This window comes from Gallinula chloropus (assembly GCF_964237585.1).
Source record: "Gallinula chloropus genome assembly, chromosome: 1".
NCBI classification, from domain to species: Eukaryota; Metazoa; Chordata; class Aves; order Gruiformes; family Rallidae; genus Gallinula; species Gallinula chloropus.
In genome coordinates this window covers 91,563,108-91,581,765 of record NC_140085.1, presented here as the reverse complement: position 1 = coordinate 91,581,765, position 18,658 = coordinate 91,563,108, and the positions used below count along the sequence as shown (strand labels likewise).

General features: G+C 42.5%; 1 protein-coding gene across 1 annotated transcript in view; it reads right to left on the bottom strand.

The window, feature by feature from the left end:
• NME7 (NME/NM23 family member 7) overlaps positions 1-18,658 on the bottom strand; it is a gene marked incomplete at its 5' end in the record, with an annotated part of 97,876 nt that overhangs the window by 76,105 nt on the left and 3,113 nt on the right. Inside the window, 2 exons of the mRNA XM_084275957.1 lie at positions 163-329; positions 3,709-3,816. Coding sequence (XP_084132083.1) covers positions 163-329; positions 3,709-3,816 — 275 coding nt within the window. The remainder of the gene's footprint in view (positions 1-162; positions 330-3,708; positions 3,817-18,658) is intronic.

Sequence of the window (18,658 nt, the reverse complement as noted above, 5' to 3'; positions counted from 1 at the left end):
TTTGCTTCTCTTCACCTATCCGTATGGTGGATCACTTCAAGCTCCATGCAAACTCGCAGCCATCTCCTCCTCTCCCTGTAGTACAGAAAACTTATTTCCAACAAAGAACAACTACTTTGAATCCCCAACCACAGAGAAGACTTAAAAAATGTGCCTCCTTACTTCTCTTTGCGGCTCCCCAGCTTGCGGGCGGTATACTGATCCCCATAGTCCACTAAAGACAGGTGACGGGAAAAAATAGTGATTTTGTTGCCCACAAATAAATCCTCCAGGTGTAAGCTGTCATACTTGGTGCGCTTCAGAAAGGTGCGGCGGTTCTTCACATCATACTGAAAAGAAAAGAACATTAACATTTACCATAGCATGAGATTTAAGTTGTGGGAAAGCCTTCAACATAGTTTTTTACCCTACCTGCAGAAACTCCCATAGTACTGCGAGATTAAATCTGATCACTAAATTGATTTAATTGCTAAACCTTTGAACTTACAGGTGTACAGGGAAAGCTTAGAAGACTAAAACCACAATTATACGCTTATTCCATGTAAGCAGACTCAGGCTGACAGCTACCTTTGCATTTTTTACCTTGTCATGTGCCCGTGCTAATTCAAGCTGCGATAAACGGTTCAGGTGCCTCGCGGTTACCTCTGCCCAGCCTCGCTGAGCGTTCCCCCTAGCAGACCTACCCTGTTCCACAGACCCACGGCTCGCGCCAGGAAGGATCACACCGTGGCAGGTCTCCTCTCCAGGGCATCGTTCCAGTGACACCACGCTTTATTGGACTCAGAATTAGGGATGGATGGATGAGTGCAACGCTCGGTTGAGACGTTCTCGCTGCCTAGAGCTGCAAGCTCAAAAGCCTTGTCAAAGACAATTCAGCTAGAAATCATCATTCCAAGCAAGAGGCAAGATGTTAATGTGCAGTTTTCTGGGTGGGCTGGCAAAGCACAAAAGGCAACCTGCTGAACAGTTTCTTCACGGCGTTTAGATATTACAGATGCCTTCAGCTTCCTGGGTAAGTAGAATCCTATGAAATTAAGACTTCTGTCCTCCTCAGGCCAAACTTCTCTGTCTTGAATTACATGCACTATCTCCCATTGCAATGGCATGGAGACTAGAGTAGTGTTAAAAGAACAAACATGACTTCTGCAAATTGTGGAGAAAAAAAAATTTAAGAGCAAAATTACATAAACCTCCATGTTCTGAAATGTATGAAAACATTTCTCTTCTGTTAGAAGCCTAGAAGAATCGTAAGTTTTCTTCCAGAATAGTCAAAACTTTGCAGATCAGAGAATATAAGTTATCTGGATAGTTCTTTATGCTGAGGAAGGACTATAAGGAAGAATCCTTCCATGCTGAAATGTCTTTAACCCCTCATACATGCCCCTAATAATATTCTCCATTCAAATGCAGTAGTAAGTGAAATGACAACATGCTGAAAATAAAATGAAATAAAAAAATATATTCAACTACTTCTTTTTCTTCCTGGACTTCATCAGGAAGCCTATTAACTAACTTGACTATATTCAAATTCTTCAATGCCTTGACTAAAAATCTGAGCATTTACTTGGTTATTTCACTAACGGTTGCTAGAAAGGCACCCTGAGCTGTTTCTCTCTTCTCCAGCAGAAGATAAAGGGGTGCAAGGGCATCTACCCATGTTAAAGAATTTTTCTTTAGAGAAGATTTTGGATCTGTTGAAAAGACCTTTTTATAAAGTAAATGATAAACCACAGTAGAAGAAAATGTGAAACTGTTTGAACTACCTGTGTACATGTAAATGTAAATTATCCAAAATAAAATAGATCTCTGATAAGAATTTGTCCCGTTTTAAGGCAACTTCTCTCTTTTTAGGAAATATCCTGTAGAAAGAAGAGTTGTTCAGGCTTTAAGAATTCCCTGTAAGAGTTACTAACTATGGAAAATTCAGAGAATGGGGCATCTCTTTGTCAAGAGGACCAGTTTGATCAAAGAGCTGCTTGCTGTCCTTGGACAAAAATCTATGGTGTCTTCTTCCAGCTGTAAAGCAATCTAGAAGCTTGTCTCAGTATTCCCACTATCACAGGAACCAAGACACAAAGGAAAGCTGAGTACCTCACATAACACAAGCTTTCAGGACCTCTGCTCCACCCTCAGCTGAGGTGTGTGATAAAGGAGAACTATTGTCAGGGAGGTGGGAAAAGGGATGAAACATCGTTCTCATAAGCAGGGAGAGGCTGGCTCATATCCATGACATCCCTTCTCAGGTACATTAGAGGTAAGACCAGGCCATCATCTCCTCAGAATGTACCAAAATATGCAGATTTAGGCAGTGATAAAGAAAGATTAATCAAATTCTACAGAAATTAAAAAAAAAAATAATAATCCAGAAGAGAATTCTAAATTTAATCTCTGTCCACAAATTCACCCCCAAAGAAATATTCTTTCTATAGAAGTATTACATGCATTTTTGCTGTTTTAACTCTTGTTCTGATCACACACAGTCCATATACTCATATGTGTGCACATACTATACTATCTTAGGCTGTGTACATACCATACTATCTTAACCTAAGTCTGCTAAGTCACATAGGTATTTGATGCTGAATGCATTAAGAAGCTCAAGAACACCTTGAAAGCTCTTGGCATCCAGATCTCTAGGTGAAATGAACACCACTTTTGCCAGCCTACACATGGTTGAGTAGGAAGAGTATTACGGCTGCTGACTGATTAGCTAAACTGCTTCTGAGATATAAAAAATGAAACCCCTGACATTTTGAGAACTGCACACACAGACATGATACAAAGAACTAACCTAAAAGGGACAACATCATAACAGAGTTTGTTTAAAGAGACTATCAGTAAAAAGGGCAAAGCATGAACTCTCAGACAGGGGGTACCATGGTTTCAGTGAGCAGTAGGTCAGATAAGGAAAGGCAGAGGCTGCTTGCTTCCTTATTTCTGCATTTGGTATTTATAGCAGGAAAACTAAATTAATACTGGGTGTGAATATCTAAACCTAGGCTTTTCTCAAGCCCTTGGTTTTCATTAAAAATCAGAAAAGACTAGTCCAAACCACTCACTCATTCCTTAAAGGAAATCCAAAGCACTGGTCGGTTTATTAAGACTGTCTTTGCAGTACACACTATATGTGCTTGCCACTGCAAACTGCTTGTTTTAACCTGCTGTCCATAAACAACAAGGATTAGTTGTATGAACCACAAATCAGAAAGGTCTGTGCAAGCACCACTGATAAAAGAATTTAGATCCCACTGTCTGAAACATCCTTCCTTTCATTAAAAACAAATTAAAGGCAATTTACCATTTCCTCTACTTTAATAAGACTCTCTTACATTTTGCTCTTCAGAGACTTCTGGAATTCCAGCTGAAGCTTATTCCCCTGTTTAGAATCAGCTTCAATTTAAGTTTCCCAAACAGTAGGTCAGTGCTGTTGAGTTTCAATTCTGAAACCCAAGTAGAGATTTGTGAAAATGAATCTCTCCATATGAAAGCAAGCTTTAAGGAAAAAATCATAAACACAGAGGATCCTTCACATGCTTCACTGTGAACTTGTATTTTTAATTTCCTTTTAGTTTAGGAAAGGGACCAAGACAAATCTTAGATGACATTTTTCTTACCTGGAAAATTAATAGGCATAGGCAGTGGCTTGTCATTTTATAAACCGTTTAATTGCATTAACAACATCAGATTATTTATGTCTTTTATTCTTACCATTTCTACTGACCCATCTTTTGGATAATAGAGCAGCTCATAACGCCGAAAGAGTGAGGCATTTGGGTCATACCATTCAGCAGTGAAAGCAAACCTGTCATCTTGACTCTGAAAAAAAACACAAAAGAGGATAAAGAGCTATTACTGAAAGCATTAATGCTTTAGATGTAAAAACATACAAATAAAAAACTTCCTTACATTCTTTATCAGAAAAGTAAAAAAACCCAACCCATTAGTGAATGGACTTGTGCACTCTGCATATCATCATCTGCTTACCACAGCTGGTGACATCTTTTCACTTGTTAGCTATCATCTTTTATATACCATGGAAACAGCGTGGCAGTTTTCCAGGCAATCTCAAGACTTTCTCTGATTTCATCAGTCATGAAAGACATTCTGTTGAAGAAGTTGTTGTTAGACTTCTTGACTTTGTGAAAGTATTTGATTTACATTTGTTTGTTAAAAAGAATGTGTTTGCTCAGAACTGAATTACAGAGCCTTAATGCATTTGCCACACATCCTACAAAAAAACATTTTCCTCTTCCTGAGCAGTCATGTCTGAACTCCTGTTAATTGTGAGATAAACATACTGAAGTTAAGGACATTAGTTTGATTCACTATTTAACTTCCTGAAATTTACATAAAGCATAAATAGCCTGATCTCATTTACAACTCATTTTCTGCTCCTAAGGACTGTGACAAGAAAGCTAGACTACAATAATTCTAAAGCCCTATCTCCGTGTGCATCCTCCCCCCGTCTCCTCATGCTTCAAAGGATAACCTCTACAGCAAAGGGCACAAAGGCGACGCAATGCACGCAGACGTGCAGCTCTAGCACCTCTTAGTGGTACATGTCCGTCAGCTATTGATACTGCAGCATCGGTTATTTGACAGCTACTAGATGGAGCTCTATGATTTCATTTTCCACACCTCCTCTAAATCTGACTGTTACTCCTGAGACTAAGCACAGCCTTGTCACAGGCTTCCACTCTGTACTCTTCTTACACATTTTAAACACTTAGGTACATCAGGGAGTGCAAGTTGAAGCCACATAGGCTTTGTCAGTCCTTCACATTTTAGCCAACAGCAGCATTTCAGTCGCTTCAAAGATTGCTCAGTAAGCAACAGCATAGAAAGTTCACGTGCGTTTCTATGACTATGCTGGAACACCAGCAGGAAGACTCATAAACATCTTCCTAGCAAGCCTATAGGCATACAGACATTAAAAAAACCCAACCACCAAACCACTCCAAAACTAAACCAAACCAACACCAAAACAAGACCCGTGATCTTGCTTTTGCTGTCAACAGATTTTTTTCTTTCAGCTTTTTCACCTTGAAGCTGACTTAGGAACAAATGCTTTTGCAGGCTGGAGTCCTAGCACAAGCAGCAGCAGGGAAGAACGAGACAATGAACAATTAGAGAATTTCACAGCTCAATGAATACTTTTAACTGAACAGGTACAAGTATCACAGCAAGTGTCCCAGGCTCCTGGCAGCCTTTATGGTACCCCTACCCTGCAAATCGCAGACATGATTACACAGCAGAGACGCGTGCAGTGGGGGCAGCACAGGAGGCAAAGCTTTCATTCCAGTCCGAACTGCGCTGAAAGCTTTGTTTACATGAGCTACTTTAACTTATGTGTTACCTCCACACGATGCACTGCAGCCTTTCACAATACTCACACTCGGGTTTTAGGGGCAGCATCCAACACAAAAAAACTCCCCAGGGCCTATCCCTGGCTTCTGGCCCTTACTTAAGCTAGACATGCTTCTGTCTTCATTGCTACTACCACCGTTCTGGAGATAAGTAAGCCAGAACAAATGCTTGCTTCTTTCAAAACTTAAAACTTTAATTCATCTGTATGGGCATGTCATTGGTAATAAGCAATAATAAGAGTTATTGGACAACAACAAATGACTGATTTCATCCTTGATCTTAGATATACTGCTATTGCTGAAAGAGAAGACAAAATATTTGATCAATTTGACCATCATCTTGTCAAGGATGGATGTTAGAGAGAAGCAGTTCTCTACCAAAGACGTTATCTGAAAAGAAAAAACATCCTTGTTTCTAGAGTACAACCTCCAGAAGTTGACTAATGATGTATGAAATTAAAAAGTTGCATCATCTTTAATCAAATCCTCCTCATTATATGAAGACATATATAACTATGTTATTTCATGCTACTTATTTCATACTACAGCATAGTTTTCAAATGTATTTTCTAAGCAGCAGCTGCCAGAGCAGCTACTAATTTTCATTTAGGCAAAACTTCAAAATTTCCAACTGCCTACCTGTCTTGGGGAAGGGATGTTTTTATGTGAACAAGCAAAGAAAACACCATTAAATTTTTCACTTAGTCACACATATCTGTCATTGTCACTTCGACGTTTAGAGAGAAAATACATTGTGCATCTTGTCTGGTGAGGAACTGGTCTGCTTTTTTTCTTTTAACACAACCTTGGGTTGAAGACTTGAAATTATTTTTATATATATATCTTGTTCAAGGTCTGAGCTATTCGTATTTGTTCTTCAGGAGGCCCTGTTGGTTGCTGCTTCTCATTTAGCTGAACGGTAGAAATGACCAATCTGTATTACTTTTTTTTTTCACGTTGTAATCAAAGGGAAAGTAATGCTACTTAGACTTCAAAAACACTGCAGACCTAACCCCTAAATGTCCAGTAATGGAATCAGTGAGCAGGCAAATTTGAATCAATTATTATTCTGTATCTGGAAAATATGGAGAGCTAACAGTTTTCCAAAACAAAGTCTGTAAAGCTTCTGCTAGGCCATAACTAGATTTTCCTCTGCTTTATGAGCATAAAATTATCACAATAAATATTTTTAAATGCAGAGAAAATATCACAAGAAAACTTAAGGGCTTACGGGAAACACTAAAAATAACTGAAAATGGATGATGTTTCTGAACAGGTAGATTGTTTCAGAGGACCGCACCACAAAGTGAAGAAATCTGATGTTAATATCAACCTAAAGGCCCTGCCAAACAAGTATAACATAAAACACGGTAGGACTGCAGTTTTACTACTGCAGATTCATGTAAATAGTCTTGGAACAGATAGAAGACAAGCCTGAATACAATCATGACATGAAGTAACATGAACACGTTTTGGTGAGCTCTTGCCAGGCACCACTGTAAAACTGCCACTCCAAGTCATCACCACCAATCAGTTTAAAATCATAAGTCTAAAAATGTTAGTAGCTATTAAGCTCATATCAGATCTTTTTAACTTATTTAATGCTGGAGCAGGACTTTGAAAGCAAAAAATCAAACACAAAAACCTGCCCACTTCCCTTCACATACTGTAAGGATTGCAACAAAATTTTAAGTCTCCACAAGCCCTGAAATTATCTTTCCTGAGCCATTAAGGTGCTCAGTCAACAGAACCAGTACGGCAAACAACTTTCTCACATACCCTTTCACTAGCCTGCCCTAGACTGCAGCATGGAAAAGAGTCTCCAAGATGTGAAACTACTACAGGAGACGTGCTCAATTTCATCCCTGGCTTCCCTTTTTCCTAACAAGGGAAACTCAGAGAGAAAACAATTGCCCAAAGCAAAGTGATTAGCAGCCTGTGATGACCTGTCAGGTGTAATTAGGTTCAATCCTGCACAGTGCCTCAGAACTACACTGCGTTCTGAAAAGTGGAAGATTTCACAGCCCTCAGCCAGAGCGCCCCAACACCTCATTACCCCAGGAAGGTTGGTGGCCCTGCCTGCGGCAGGGGGTTGGAACTCTATGATCGTTGGGGTCCCTTCCAACCCAGATTCTGTGAGAGGACCTCAGCACAAATGAAAAGAAAGTCACTGACAAATTCCTAGTGCGAGGAACAAGAGTCAGGAATGTCATCCCGATCTCTCTCCACCGCCCGCAACGGTGGCTGCTCAGGTTCATACTGCCCCTCCCAACAGGCCACAGAGAGAAGCCTTGGCACAGTGTCACCTGCTTTCTGAAGTGCAGCAGAAATACTTCGATGTGGTACCACAGAACACTTCTGTGGTATTTAGCCTTCCCTTCTCCCATTCTAATATCCGGCTAGCTTTGCTTTATTCCCAGCTGAATGCTTTTAGGTGCCTCTGCCTCGGGAACTGCAGGCCCGGCAGCACACCCAGCTTCCCAAGCGGCACCGAGCGCTCAGGAATTGGGAGCAAACAACAAAAAAAAGGTAACTTCAATTAGCTTTAAAGAAAAGAGTGTCTCAACCAGGGGGTTAGGAATGCTTTTCTATCATGGAAGGGCATCTTAAGTGTGACACTCCCCTACAGATAAATCTATAACGCTGAAAGAGGAAAGTCAAGAACACATAAAACCAATTGGAACCTTTACAAAAACACTACATAAAATGATGAAGTCAAGACATCAAGCACAACACGTTCAATTAAATGACATTAGCAGATGTTAAAACATTTAATGAGTTCCCTACTCCATTTTCCCCTGGAGGGGAGGGTGTAGGAGAAATCACAACCAACCTTCTGGTTTGCTAAATAAAGGTCAATGGAAGACAGAAAACAGGTCTGGGATTCCTGCATTCTCAGCTCTACATGGGCTTCAGTGCAACCTCAGAGAAGCCAACACATTGTGCCTCCTTCTCTCCAGCTACAGCAAAACACTTACTTCAGGAGGGCTTGCCAGACCCTGGGCACTAGTAAGGGATATTTGTACTACAAAAGCTGTAAAGCAATTCTAGTTTATACAAAGTGCTTCTGTTTATACAGTCTGTCCCTGGACTGCTACAGCAAGACACATCTCAGAGAGCAAAGGAACGGTTAGCAAAATGGATGGTGTCACTTTATCACTGAGCAAAACACTTGCTTTTTCATCAAACGTCTCTCTCCATAGTTTCCAGGCATGATACATCCTTCAATCTGACTTAACAAGGAGGACAGTATGTTTATCTAAAACCGGCATCATTCTTAAACAAGACACTACCCAACCGCAGTTCTCTGCCTTTCTTTAGAAGTCCTTGTCATCCCTGAATGACAAGTACTTTTGTGAGGATGAGAAATAATGAGACCTGGTTCTCTACCTGATTCTCATCCCTGACTGTTTTGACCACAGCCTCTCTTCAGCTCAGGCACTGCATAAAGGCTCATAACCACCTGGATTCTCTGACGTCTAACCAGGGTTGAGCTCACACCAAAGTCTTTCTTTAAAGATGCTTTAGGCAGGTTTCTTCCACATTCTCAGGAAACCTGGAGGATCATCATTATCCCTTTGCCAAATCTGATGAAAATTTTTCAGTAAACTTCAGACTACTGAGGAGGGGTGGGGAGTGGATCTTAAGACAAAAGATAGTGGTCTCACAAGCAGATTGTGATCTCACAAACTTTAGTTTCGAGGCAACCAGGCTGGAAGCAGCTGTATGAAAAATTCTATTTGCACACTACAAGTCATTTTCCTTCATCAGTAATTCTTTAAAAGAAAAATATCCATCTGTGAAAGAACAGGGAAGGAAAAAAGTGCAGAAGTAGCTAAGCCATTAAATGTTAGCAACGATTTTGCAAGACAGAAACAAGAGACTTCAGACATACTGGGGGTATTTAACAAATAACATTCTGAGTGGCATAAAGTGCTCTCATTTTCAGTACTGTAATGCACCTTAAATCCCAAAATGAATCCTCAGCAGTGCATGCTTATTAAGTTGTGTTATTCAACCCATCTTCTACCTTCACAGTTCCTATAATACAGGATATTTTCTAGGCAAAACTTAAATCCCCAGCACTGTGTAGATAGAGCACTCAATTAGCTCTGTCTCTTAAAACTCATTTTCCTCCCCCTCTTCTATTCATGCTTCTGACACACGAGCTGGTATAATTTTTAGAACTCCAATTTTGCAGCCCCCTCGCGGCTGTTAGACCTCCCACCACTTTCTCAACAGGCTTTTCTTTAGTCAAAATGGGAAAAAGAAATTAATAAAAAAATCAAAAGATCACTTTTCAAATGGAGAAACATCTGGCAACTACTATTTCCATGACAGTGTCTTGACTACAGATGAATCTCAATCTAAACCTTTATATTCAGAAGCTCATTGGTGAATTTTGCAATCTTTCTCCTCCAGCTTATAGAAAGCAAATCCTGCCTAGCGAAAATTTTACACAAACACTACACAACTATTGCAAACTAATTAAGCATTGGTCAAACTATTAGAATTATTAATCACCTCTGTAAGTCTGTTTAGTCCAACACTTAGACTTTTACAACATTTACCCTATTGCAAATAGGTGCTGCCATTTCTAGATACAGAGTTACCTGACCCCCAATATTACCAAGGTTTCTGAGACTCCCTTTTTGCCTGTTTATCTTCATACAGCTACTGCTGCATGGACCACCTGTTACCAAGTAACATGGGGCTACTTCTGCCTCTGTAGCACTAACTGAGTCAACCTTCCTTGCAGACAGGGATCTCAGATCAGTAAATCATCCCCATATGCTCAGGGCTCATGATAAACACAACTCTAGAAGGCTGAAGGCCCCAAATTTTCTTCATGGATTTAGGAATCTACAATCCCACCTCACATCAGCAAAATTATCTGGCTGTTTGGTGAATTTAATAAGCAAGAAATCTTCTTTTACTACTAGATTATGTAAATTCCACAAGTTTCCCATGAAATGTGTAGGCCTGATAAGAATAACATTCCCCCCCAAGTCTCTCATGTAAGAATCAAGAATTCAAGTCCTCAGCCATTAACTCCAATCCTCCGCAATTACACGTTATACTTAAGCACTTAGTTACAATTCGTGTATTTTTCTAATTGCAGAACACAGTTTCTCTAAAACACATGAGGGATGCCAGGCTGCTGTTCACTGCTCTGTGAAGACAGATTTAGCTCTAGAAGACCAAGCGAACCTTGTTATTAGGGGAAGGCCCAGAGAACTACAGGCCGATCAGTCTCATCTTTGTGCCTGGCAAGATCATGGAGCAGATCCTCCTGGAGAGCATGCTCAGGCAGGCACATGGGGAATAAGGAGGTGATTGGTGAGAGCCAACATGGCTTCACTAAGGGTACATTGTGCCTGACAAATCTGGTGGCCTTCTATTATGGAGTAACAGAGATGGTGGACAAGAGAAGATAACAGACATGATCTTCCTGGACTTGTGCAAGGCACTCAACACTGTCCAGCATGACATGCTTGTCTCTTAATTGGAGAGACATGGATTCGACAGATGGACCACTCAGTGGATAAGGAACCGGCTGGATGATTGCACTCAAAGAGTTGTAGTCACTGGCTTAATGTCCATGTGGAGGTCTGTGACAAGTGGTGTTCCTCAGGGGTCAGTGCTGGGACTGGCACTGTTCAACATCTTTGTTGGGGACACAGACAGTGGAATCGAGTGCACCCGCAGCAAGTTTGCTGACAACACCAAGAAGTGTGGTGAGGTCAACAGGCTGGAGGGAAGGGATGGCATCCAGGGGAACCTCAACAGGCTGGAGAGATGGCCCCCTGCAAACTGCATGAAGTTCAACAAGGCCAAATGCAGACCTGCATGCGGGTCGGCCCAATCCCAATCCCAGTTACAGGCTGGGCACAGAGTCAATTAAGAGCAGTCCTGAAGAGGAGGACTAGGGGTGCTGATTGATGACAAGCTCAACACGAGCCAGCAGTGCACTAGCAGCTCAGAAGGCCAACCGTGTCCTGGGTTGCATCAAGAGGAGCATGGCCAGCAGGTCGAAGGAGGTTATTCTGCCCCTCTACTCCACTCTCATGAGACCCCACTGGAGTACTGCATCCAGCTCTGGGGTCCTCAATACATGAAAGACATGGAGTTGTTGGAATGGGTCCAGAGGAGGGCTATGAAGATGGTCAGGGGGCTGGAGCACCTTTCCTGTGAGGACAAGCTGTGGGAACTGAGCTTGTTCAGCCTGGAGAAGAGAAAGCTTTGGGGAGACCTACTTACGGCCTACCAGTACTGAAAGGGGGCCTACAGAAAAATGGGAAAGGGACTGCTCATCAGGGAATGTAGTGATAGGCCAAGGGGTAATGGCTTCAAGCTGAAAGAGGGCAGGTTTAGATTAGACATTAGGAAGAAATTCTTTACTCTGTGGGTGGTGAGGCCCTGGCACAGGTTGCCCAGAGAGGCTGAGAAAGCCCCATCCCTGGTAGTGTTTAAGGCCAGTTTGGATGAAGCTTTGGGTAACCTGGTCTAGTGGAGGGTGGAACTAGATAATCTTTGAGGTCCCTTCCAAGCCAAAACATTTTATGATTCTATGATTTAATGCATGTTACAAGATGCACTTTATAAAGCTGCAGATCATATATAATTGCACTTCTAGTCCCACAGCCACAAGCATTCCTCTAAGAGCAGTCAGCAGTGCCCAGCATGTGCCCATCTGCCTCCACGAACTCAAGAAGAGTCTGACAGGGATTTTAGCAAAGGCAAAGCTGTTCCCTGACTCAGAAACGCATTTGTAACACAAGTCATCTCACATAATTACCTTTGAGTATAAAGTTGAGGTGCTGTACACCTAATTAGTCAGTAGTGGCAGAACTAACACTGCCATGATCAGTTGCTGAATGCTGGGTCTCTGACTTCCAACTATGAGGGTTAGTCTCTGCATGTGATCCCAGAGAGGGAAACAAGGCTACACATACATCAAGTGACATCCCATTACACAATCCAACCTATAATGTACTTACAAGAGAAACATTTTTTGAAAGGCTTAAGACTTGGCCCAACAATAGTTCAGGCAATACTCAAAGGTAGTCTTTTTTTAAAGAGACCATTCCTCCAGCAAAATTTCAACTTTCAATTTCCAACCTTTACAGCACTAAAGCTCTACAGAGGAACACTGAACTTATTTTTATAAAAAACTGGGATTCCAAAATGTTTTCAATTCTTTTGCCCCACACATTCTTATTCAAGTTTTTCATTAAATTTTTTACCTCCAGTAGAATCTGTCTGTAAGTTTTCAAGCAAAATCTAAGCAGCTGGAAGCAGAGGTTCAAAAGGAGACACCTACAAATCCTGAACTAAAGGTGTCAACAGCACTTCAAAGTAGAGAAAGGCCTACAGCATCTTCAGATTATCTCAGCTCACACTAACCTTCTGAAAAGCATTTTTAACACGAACTGGTCCCTTGCCTTGGAATCACAGCTAAGTGAGAGAGGGTCCATCAGCCAGCTCGTATGTCAAGCATGAGCACCCAGGAAGTTTGTGTGAATGCTCTGAAGACCACACATCCTGTGTGTGCCTTGAGCAGTCAGAGTTTGTAACAGCTGAATAACAATTTATGATCCTACCAAGTAAACGCACAACTCTGCCATCAGGTCTCTCACTTGCTACTGTGGGCACCAAAAGCAAGCATTTTGTCTGCACTGCTGTTTAACCAAAAGGGGATGTTAAAATACTTTTTTTTTCCTCAGATTGCATAAAATATTAATTCTAAGGTAGTTAGACTAAATCCATATTTCAGCTAGTACAGAATGGTCAGATATCCTTCATTCTGAAGTCAGACTAATGACAAGCTACATGTGAACAGATGTTCTCATCATAAAAGCTGCTCAGCAATTTCCCAAGAGTAAAGTCGTCAAAAAGTAACTGTGGGGTAGAGGAAGCAGAGCAGCCAGGTATAATCATGTTCTTGAACTCTGCTAATCCTAACCAGCTTTTTCAGGTTCATCTTACAAAGACTTGTTCTAAAACTCAAGGATTTATTTCTCTAGCAGAGCATAGGACTTTTGGCATCACAGTTTTGAGCAGACTATGCTATTCCCCAGAGATAGGAAGGTCTCTGGTGGATGCAGACAGTGACTAAGAGACTCCAATACCAAAGTTGTGGGCAAGTTGCTTGGTCTCACCTTCACAGCTGCCCCCTGCATTAGCACATTTGACCTTCATCACTTTTAGAAAAAGGAGGCAGTATTTCCCACTTCATCCATTTGCAAAATGGAAATAATGATCATCATCATTCCTTTTAGAGGCCAAGGTTCAGTTACTACAAAGTGTGTTGTAGCAGAGAACATCAGACAAGGTGAGGGCAGCATTGCTATTACCTAAATAGAAAACATACAGCATAATATAGTCCTGACCCTAGATACTACAGTAGACAAAGAATACATAGAAAGGGTAAAAGTAGGAAGGATACAAAGTTAAATGAAGGTTCATACCTAAATGTGCTTGTCTTCACACGGAACACAGCCTCAAGCACACATGCCCACATCTCCCCCCTTCCTATGTGCAGACCTCTCTTATATGTGTCTCTCATTCCAAGCGCGTTAGAATATTCTGTAGAAAACGCGTGATTTTCTAAAACTAATTAAGATAGTTAAAATTCCTGAAGAATCCCATGCAAAAAACACGCAACAGGCTGCCTGGAACTTGTCACCGGAAAGAGCCGCTTCTTTGCAAATACAGGAGCACCATCTAGTGCTCAAAGACAGGCTGAGCACCTTGTTTAAACCTCAAGAATTAACTTCTGAAATGAGCAGTAAGAAACTGGCTCTGTTTGCTATCTCTTTATGCCTCCAAATTAGTAACCTCGTAAGAGGAGGTAGAAATGACAACATTACAAAGTACCGCTCATCAAAGCCTGGGCAATAAAGTCCCTTCACACAGGAGAACTGCTGCTGTATGGGTACATGGCTGCCTTCAATACTCAGCCTCCAAAAACACCAATGTCACAACGTTTTAAATGAATTATCAGAGCTGCCCGCTCCAAGACCATTTGCAAGGGTCACCTCACCAAAGTTTCTCTCATGCTGGAAACTTGTTTCTCTATAGACATTACTGTGAGGGGAAAATGAACTTCTGCCTTTGCTCTGTGCTCATCTGATTGGGAATATTCTCATTACATATGCAAGTACTTGCTAGGCTCTCCTCCTTATAAGGAGCTATAGCACTGTCTTCCAAAGCCCAGCTGTACAAAACCATACTCCCTGCACCAAACCTTCCATTGTTTTTTCCCCTTCCAGTTTGTTGGTTGGGACAGAAGAACTGAGTTCCACCCACAAAACACTACTGAGCGACCTTGGCGGGCTGCATAGGCACCAGTGTCTCTGGTCTCCATCTGTCTAGGGACACAACAGAGTTTAGGAGGATTGGGCCAAGCATAGTGCCTACTTCCAGGAAACAGTACTCTCGGTGGTTATTCCTGGTAGCCACAAGTGTAGCTAAAGGTCAGTGTTCATGGAAAAGCATTCTTAAATATGAATTTTATCCATATCAAATCTGCCTGGAACAATTCTCTAAATAATGACTGGCTCCATTGTCAAATCCTATTATTTGGTCATCCTATGTGATTTTGTCATCAAATAGGAGTATTTTTCCCATACAAAGAGAGGCTGTGAGAGCTGGGCTTGTTCAGCCTGGAGAAGAGAAGGCTGCAGGGGGACCTCATTGCAGCTGAAGGAAGCAGAGAAACAGGAGGAGATTCAACTTTTTAAATGGGTAGAGAATGGCAGGACAAGGGGGAATGGACTAAAGCTAAAGGAGGGAAGATTTAGATTAGATATTAGGGGAAAGTTCTTTACAGAGAGAGTGGTGAGGTGCTGGAACAGGCTGCCCAGAGAGGTGGTGGATGCCCCATCCCTGGAGGTGTTCAAGGCCAGGCTGGATGGGGCCCTGGGCAACCTTGTGTAGATCCAGGCCTGGAGGTTGGTGTTCCTGCCTGTGGCAGGGGGGTTGGAACTCTGTGATCCTTGGGCCCCTTCCAACCCAGACCATTCTATGATTCTATGGTTTTGTTATGGCTAATTGAAAAGAATGTAACTTTTTTTTACTCCTGGCAATTCACCGAGTAATTCCCAAATTTCCTCAGTTTCTGACAATAAAAAAACCCAACCCAACATACAATTTGACCAGATGTGCCAAACGTACTAAGAACTGCATGTAAAATGCAAAGGATTCTGAGAGACAATTCTGGGTGATAAAGAGAGTAATAGGGAATTTATTATTAAGTAGTGCTACACAACTTTGCCTCTCATACTGTCAACTACTTGAGGCAATCAGTCAGAAGAGCCATCAACGCATCCAAAATTACTTTTAGAGAAATGGCAATTTCTGCAAGCCAAAGCCAAGACTTGGATTGCGTAGGAGGCGATTAATCCAATGGATTCTGAACCTGTCAACTTTATATAACGTAGGGTATTTTATATAGCACATAATTTCATAAAGATGACATCAAACCCAGACCTGGAACAACATTTTCCATTGAGCCATCAGACACACCTCACAGGAAGGTTATATTTTTAGCAGTTTTCATTTGGCTGACACAGGGCCAAAGATTCTGTTCTTTCATCAGCTGCATCTTCTGCAACACACACCACCTAGCTGCTCAAGAAGCAAATTTGCAGGATTTGGAAACCATATCATAGTTATGATGCTCATAGGAAGACTTGCCACGTAATAAGCATTTAAAGACGACCTGATGGCATTTTGCTTATTTTCCCCTCATGCTGCATACAGTGTTTTATTTTCCCCTGTGATGAGATGCAGCAAATGACAGCTAGCCATTAGGGAAGGAATCTTACATTCGCCGTTGGTTCTGCCAGACAAGCTTACAACTGAAAGGGTCCGGCCACTCTGCACCTTAAAAATACCCATAAATCAATGTAATCATCAGCCTTCACTCGAGTGAAATTGAGTCTTGATTTACGACCAGGCAAGCAAATCTTCTCAAGCATGAGGAAAGCATCTTTTAGGGAGACTTTGCATCTTTTCCTGGAAGAATTAAAATAGGTTTCTAATTTATTTTTTTTTTTAAGGGAAAAAAATTTTGCAACAAAAAATACATAATTTGAAAATTATTAAAAGAAAAGTTAACATGCACTTGTTCAGGAAAGTCTATTAACATGGAAGTTCTACCTGTTTATATGATCAGCTCTGAATGACAGCTCTTCACCAAAGCTGCGTCATTTTACCAGCTAACCCATTGTGGTGGTTCAGCCCCACATAGTATCTGAGCATCAGATACCACTCGCTCGCTCACTCCTGGAGGACAGACAGAGCCTCCATGGGTTGGGATAAGGACAGCTTGCTGACAAAAGCACCGTGGACGTGGAACAGTAACACCCTGTTGCAAATTTCATTTACACCTGGTGATAGCACAGAGTACCTTACCCATCTGACAACAGCACCAAAGCAAGGACCCAACACTCCCAGCCACACTCAGACTGCCCCGGAGACACCAGGAGCCCACCTCCCCAACCAGCCCCTCTTATGGGGGAATGATGTCAGGTGGTGCAGAAACAGCCCGGGCTGACTCAGCTCACCTGAGCTGACTCAGTTCACCTGTGCTGGCTGCCTGGGGAGGCGGCTGGTTTGTCAACCTCTTGGCAGGGCATTTTTGAGACCTTAACAATGCATGTTGTTTCTCAGGTGTGTGAGGGGCAACAGAAGTCTACACCACCGTCAGCCCCCACCGATGCCCTCTTCCAGACTGTACTGTAAGACCTCCTAATAATACTGATGCTGATCCATTTGATCTAGGGCGGAAAGACCTCGAAAAGGAGCCTGACTTGTATCCCCCAAACTTTGGATGGTAAATGGGCACCTGTAAGAAAGGAAGCGAAACAGGCGGGGAATGTGGACATTTTGGGTGCCTTCCCGGTAATATATGCTCCTGAATGAGAACCACAATGGGAGGGGCTTTCTTACAACCTTATAAAAGACCTCAGGTGTACGGTAACTGATCATGGACTTGGCAGTCTATATACTACCCATATGATACAGTCTCTGTGTGATAGTTCTGTTTTCACCCCACATGATTTAAAAACCATGTTTCAGCTTATTATGACTGATACGCAATACACTATGTGGGAATCAAAAATGAGACAGTTTGCTAGGTTTCAGGCTGCAGAAAATCAGGCGCTGGGTCAGCGTCACCCTCTGTGAGCTGTTGATGTGAATTTGCTGCTGGGAGAAGGTGATTACAGCACAACTGCAGCTCAAGCCAGAATCCCTCCCGAAGACTTGCAGCAGGTCAAGCAACTGGCGCTCCAAGCTCTTAAAAGCGTTCCAGAAGCCAGAGGACAAAGACAATGTTTTGTTTGTCTAAAGCAAGAACCAGGGGAGCCATTTATAGAATTTTTGGATAGGCTTAATGGTGCCTCACAGAAGCAAGTTGAGAATGAGGCTGCTCGGGATTATATATTGAAACAACTCGCAATTGAAAATGCTGGTTCGGACTGTCAGAAGGGTTTGTGGCCCTTGAGAACCCCCACTGTGGCTGACATGATCACGGCGTGTATGGATATAGGCTCCAGGCAGCACGAGCTGGCTTTGCTTGCCGAGGCGCTTGTGGCAGCGTCAGTCAGGTCGCAGCCACGTTATTCCTGGGGTCAGCGTGGGCACGTCCGAGCAAACTGCCCGCAGGCAAACGTAGTTCAAGATGGAGGGCCGGGCCTGTTTCCGCACTGCCACAGAGGGCGGCAATGGACAAGTCAGTGTCGATCCAAATTTGACAGACAATTTCCCACCAGCTGCTGCCTTTGGCAGGAAACCCTGTGTGGGGCAGGGTCACCCCCCGGAGCGGCCACCTTAAGGAGCTGCCGCTGCCTGTGCGCCCGCACCGCCAGCAGCGCCGGGGTGGACTGGGCCGGCTCAGCAGAAAGAGCGGGCATTTGGGCCATGGAATGGCGGCATTATTAATTCCAGTAACTATCAAATCAGATAATGGTCCCGGTTACATAGCATACAAAACACCGATGTTTCTTACCCCAGTGGGGAGTAAAAGGTGCCACAGGCATTCCTCACTCTCCCACAGGAGAGGCAACGACTGAACACATGCATAGTGCTCTTCAAACTATGTTACAACAACAAAAGAGGGGGCTCACAAGAGCAAGTAACAAAAGCTTGTTGTGTTCTGAATGCTTTGAACAGATGGATGGAAGATGGGCCTCGGATACAGCGTCGTTTTAACTCGCAAACCCAACTTGAAATTAATAATAGAGCTTTAGTGATGATAAAAAAACGCTACAGACAAATCAATG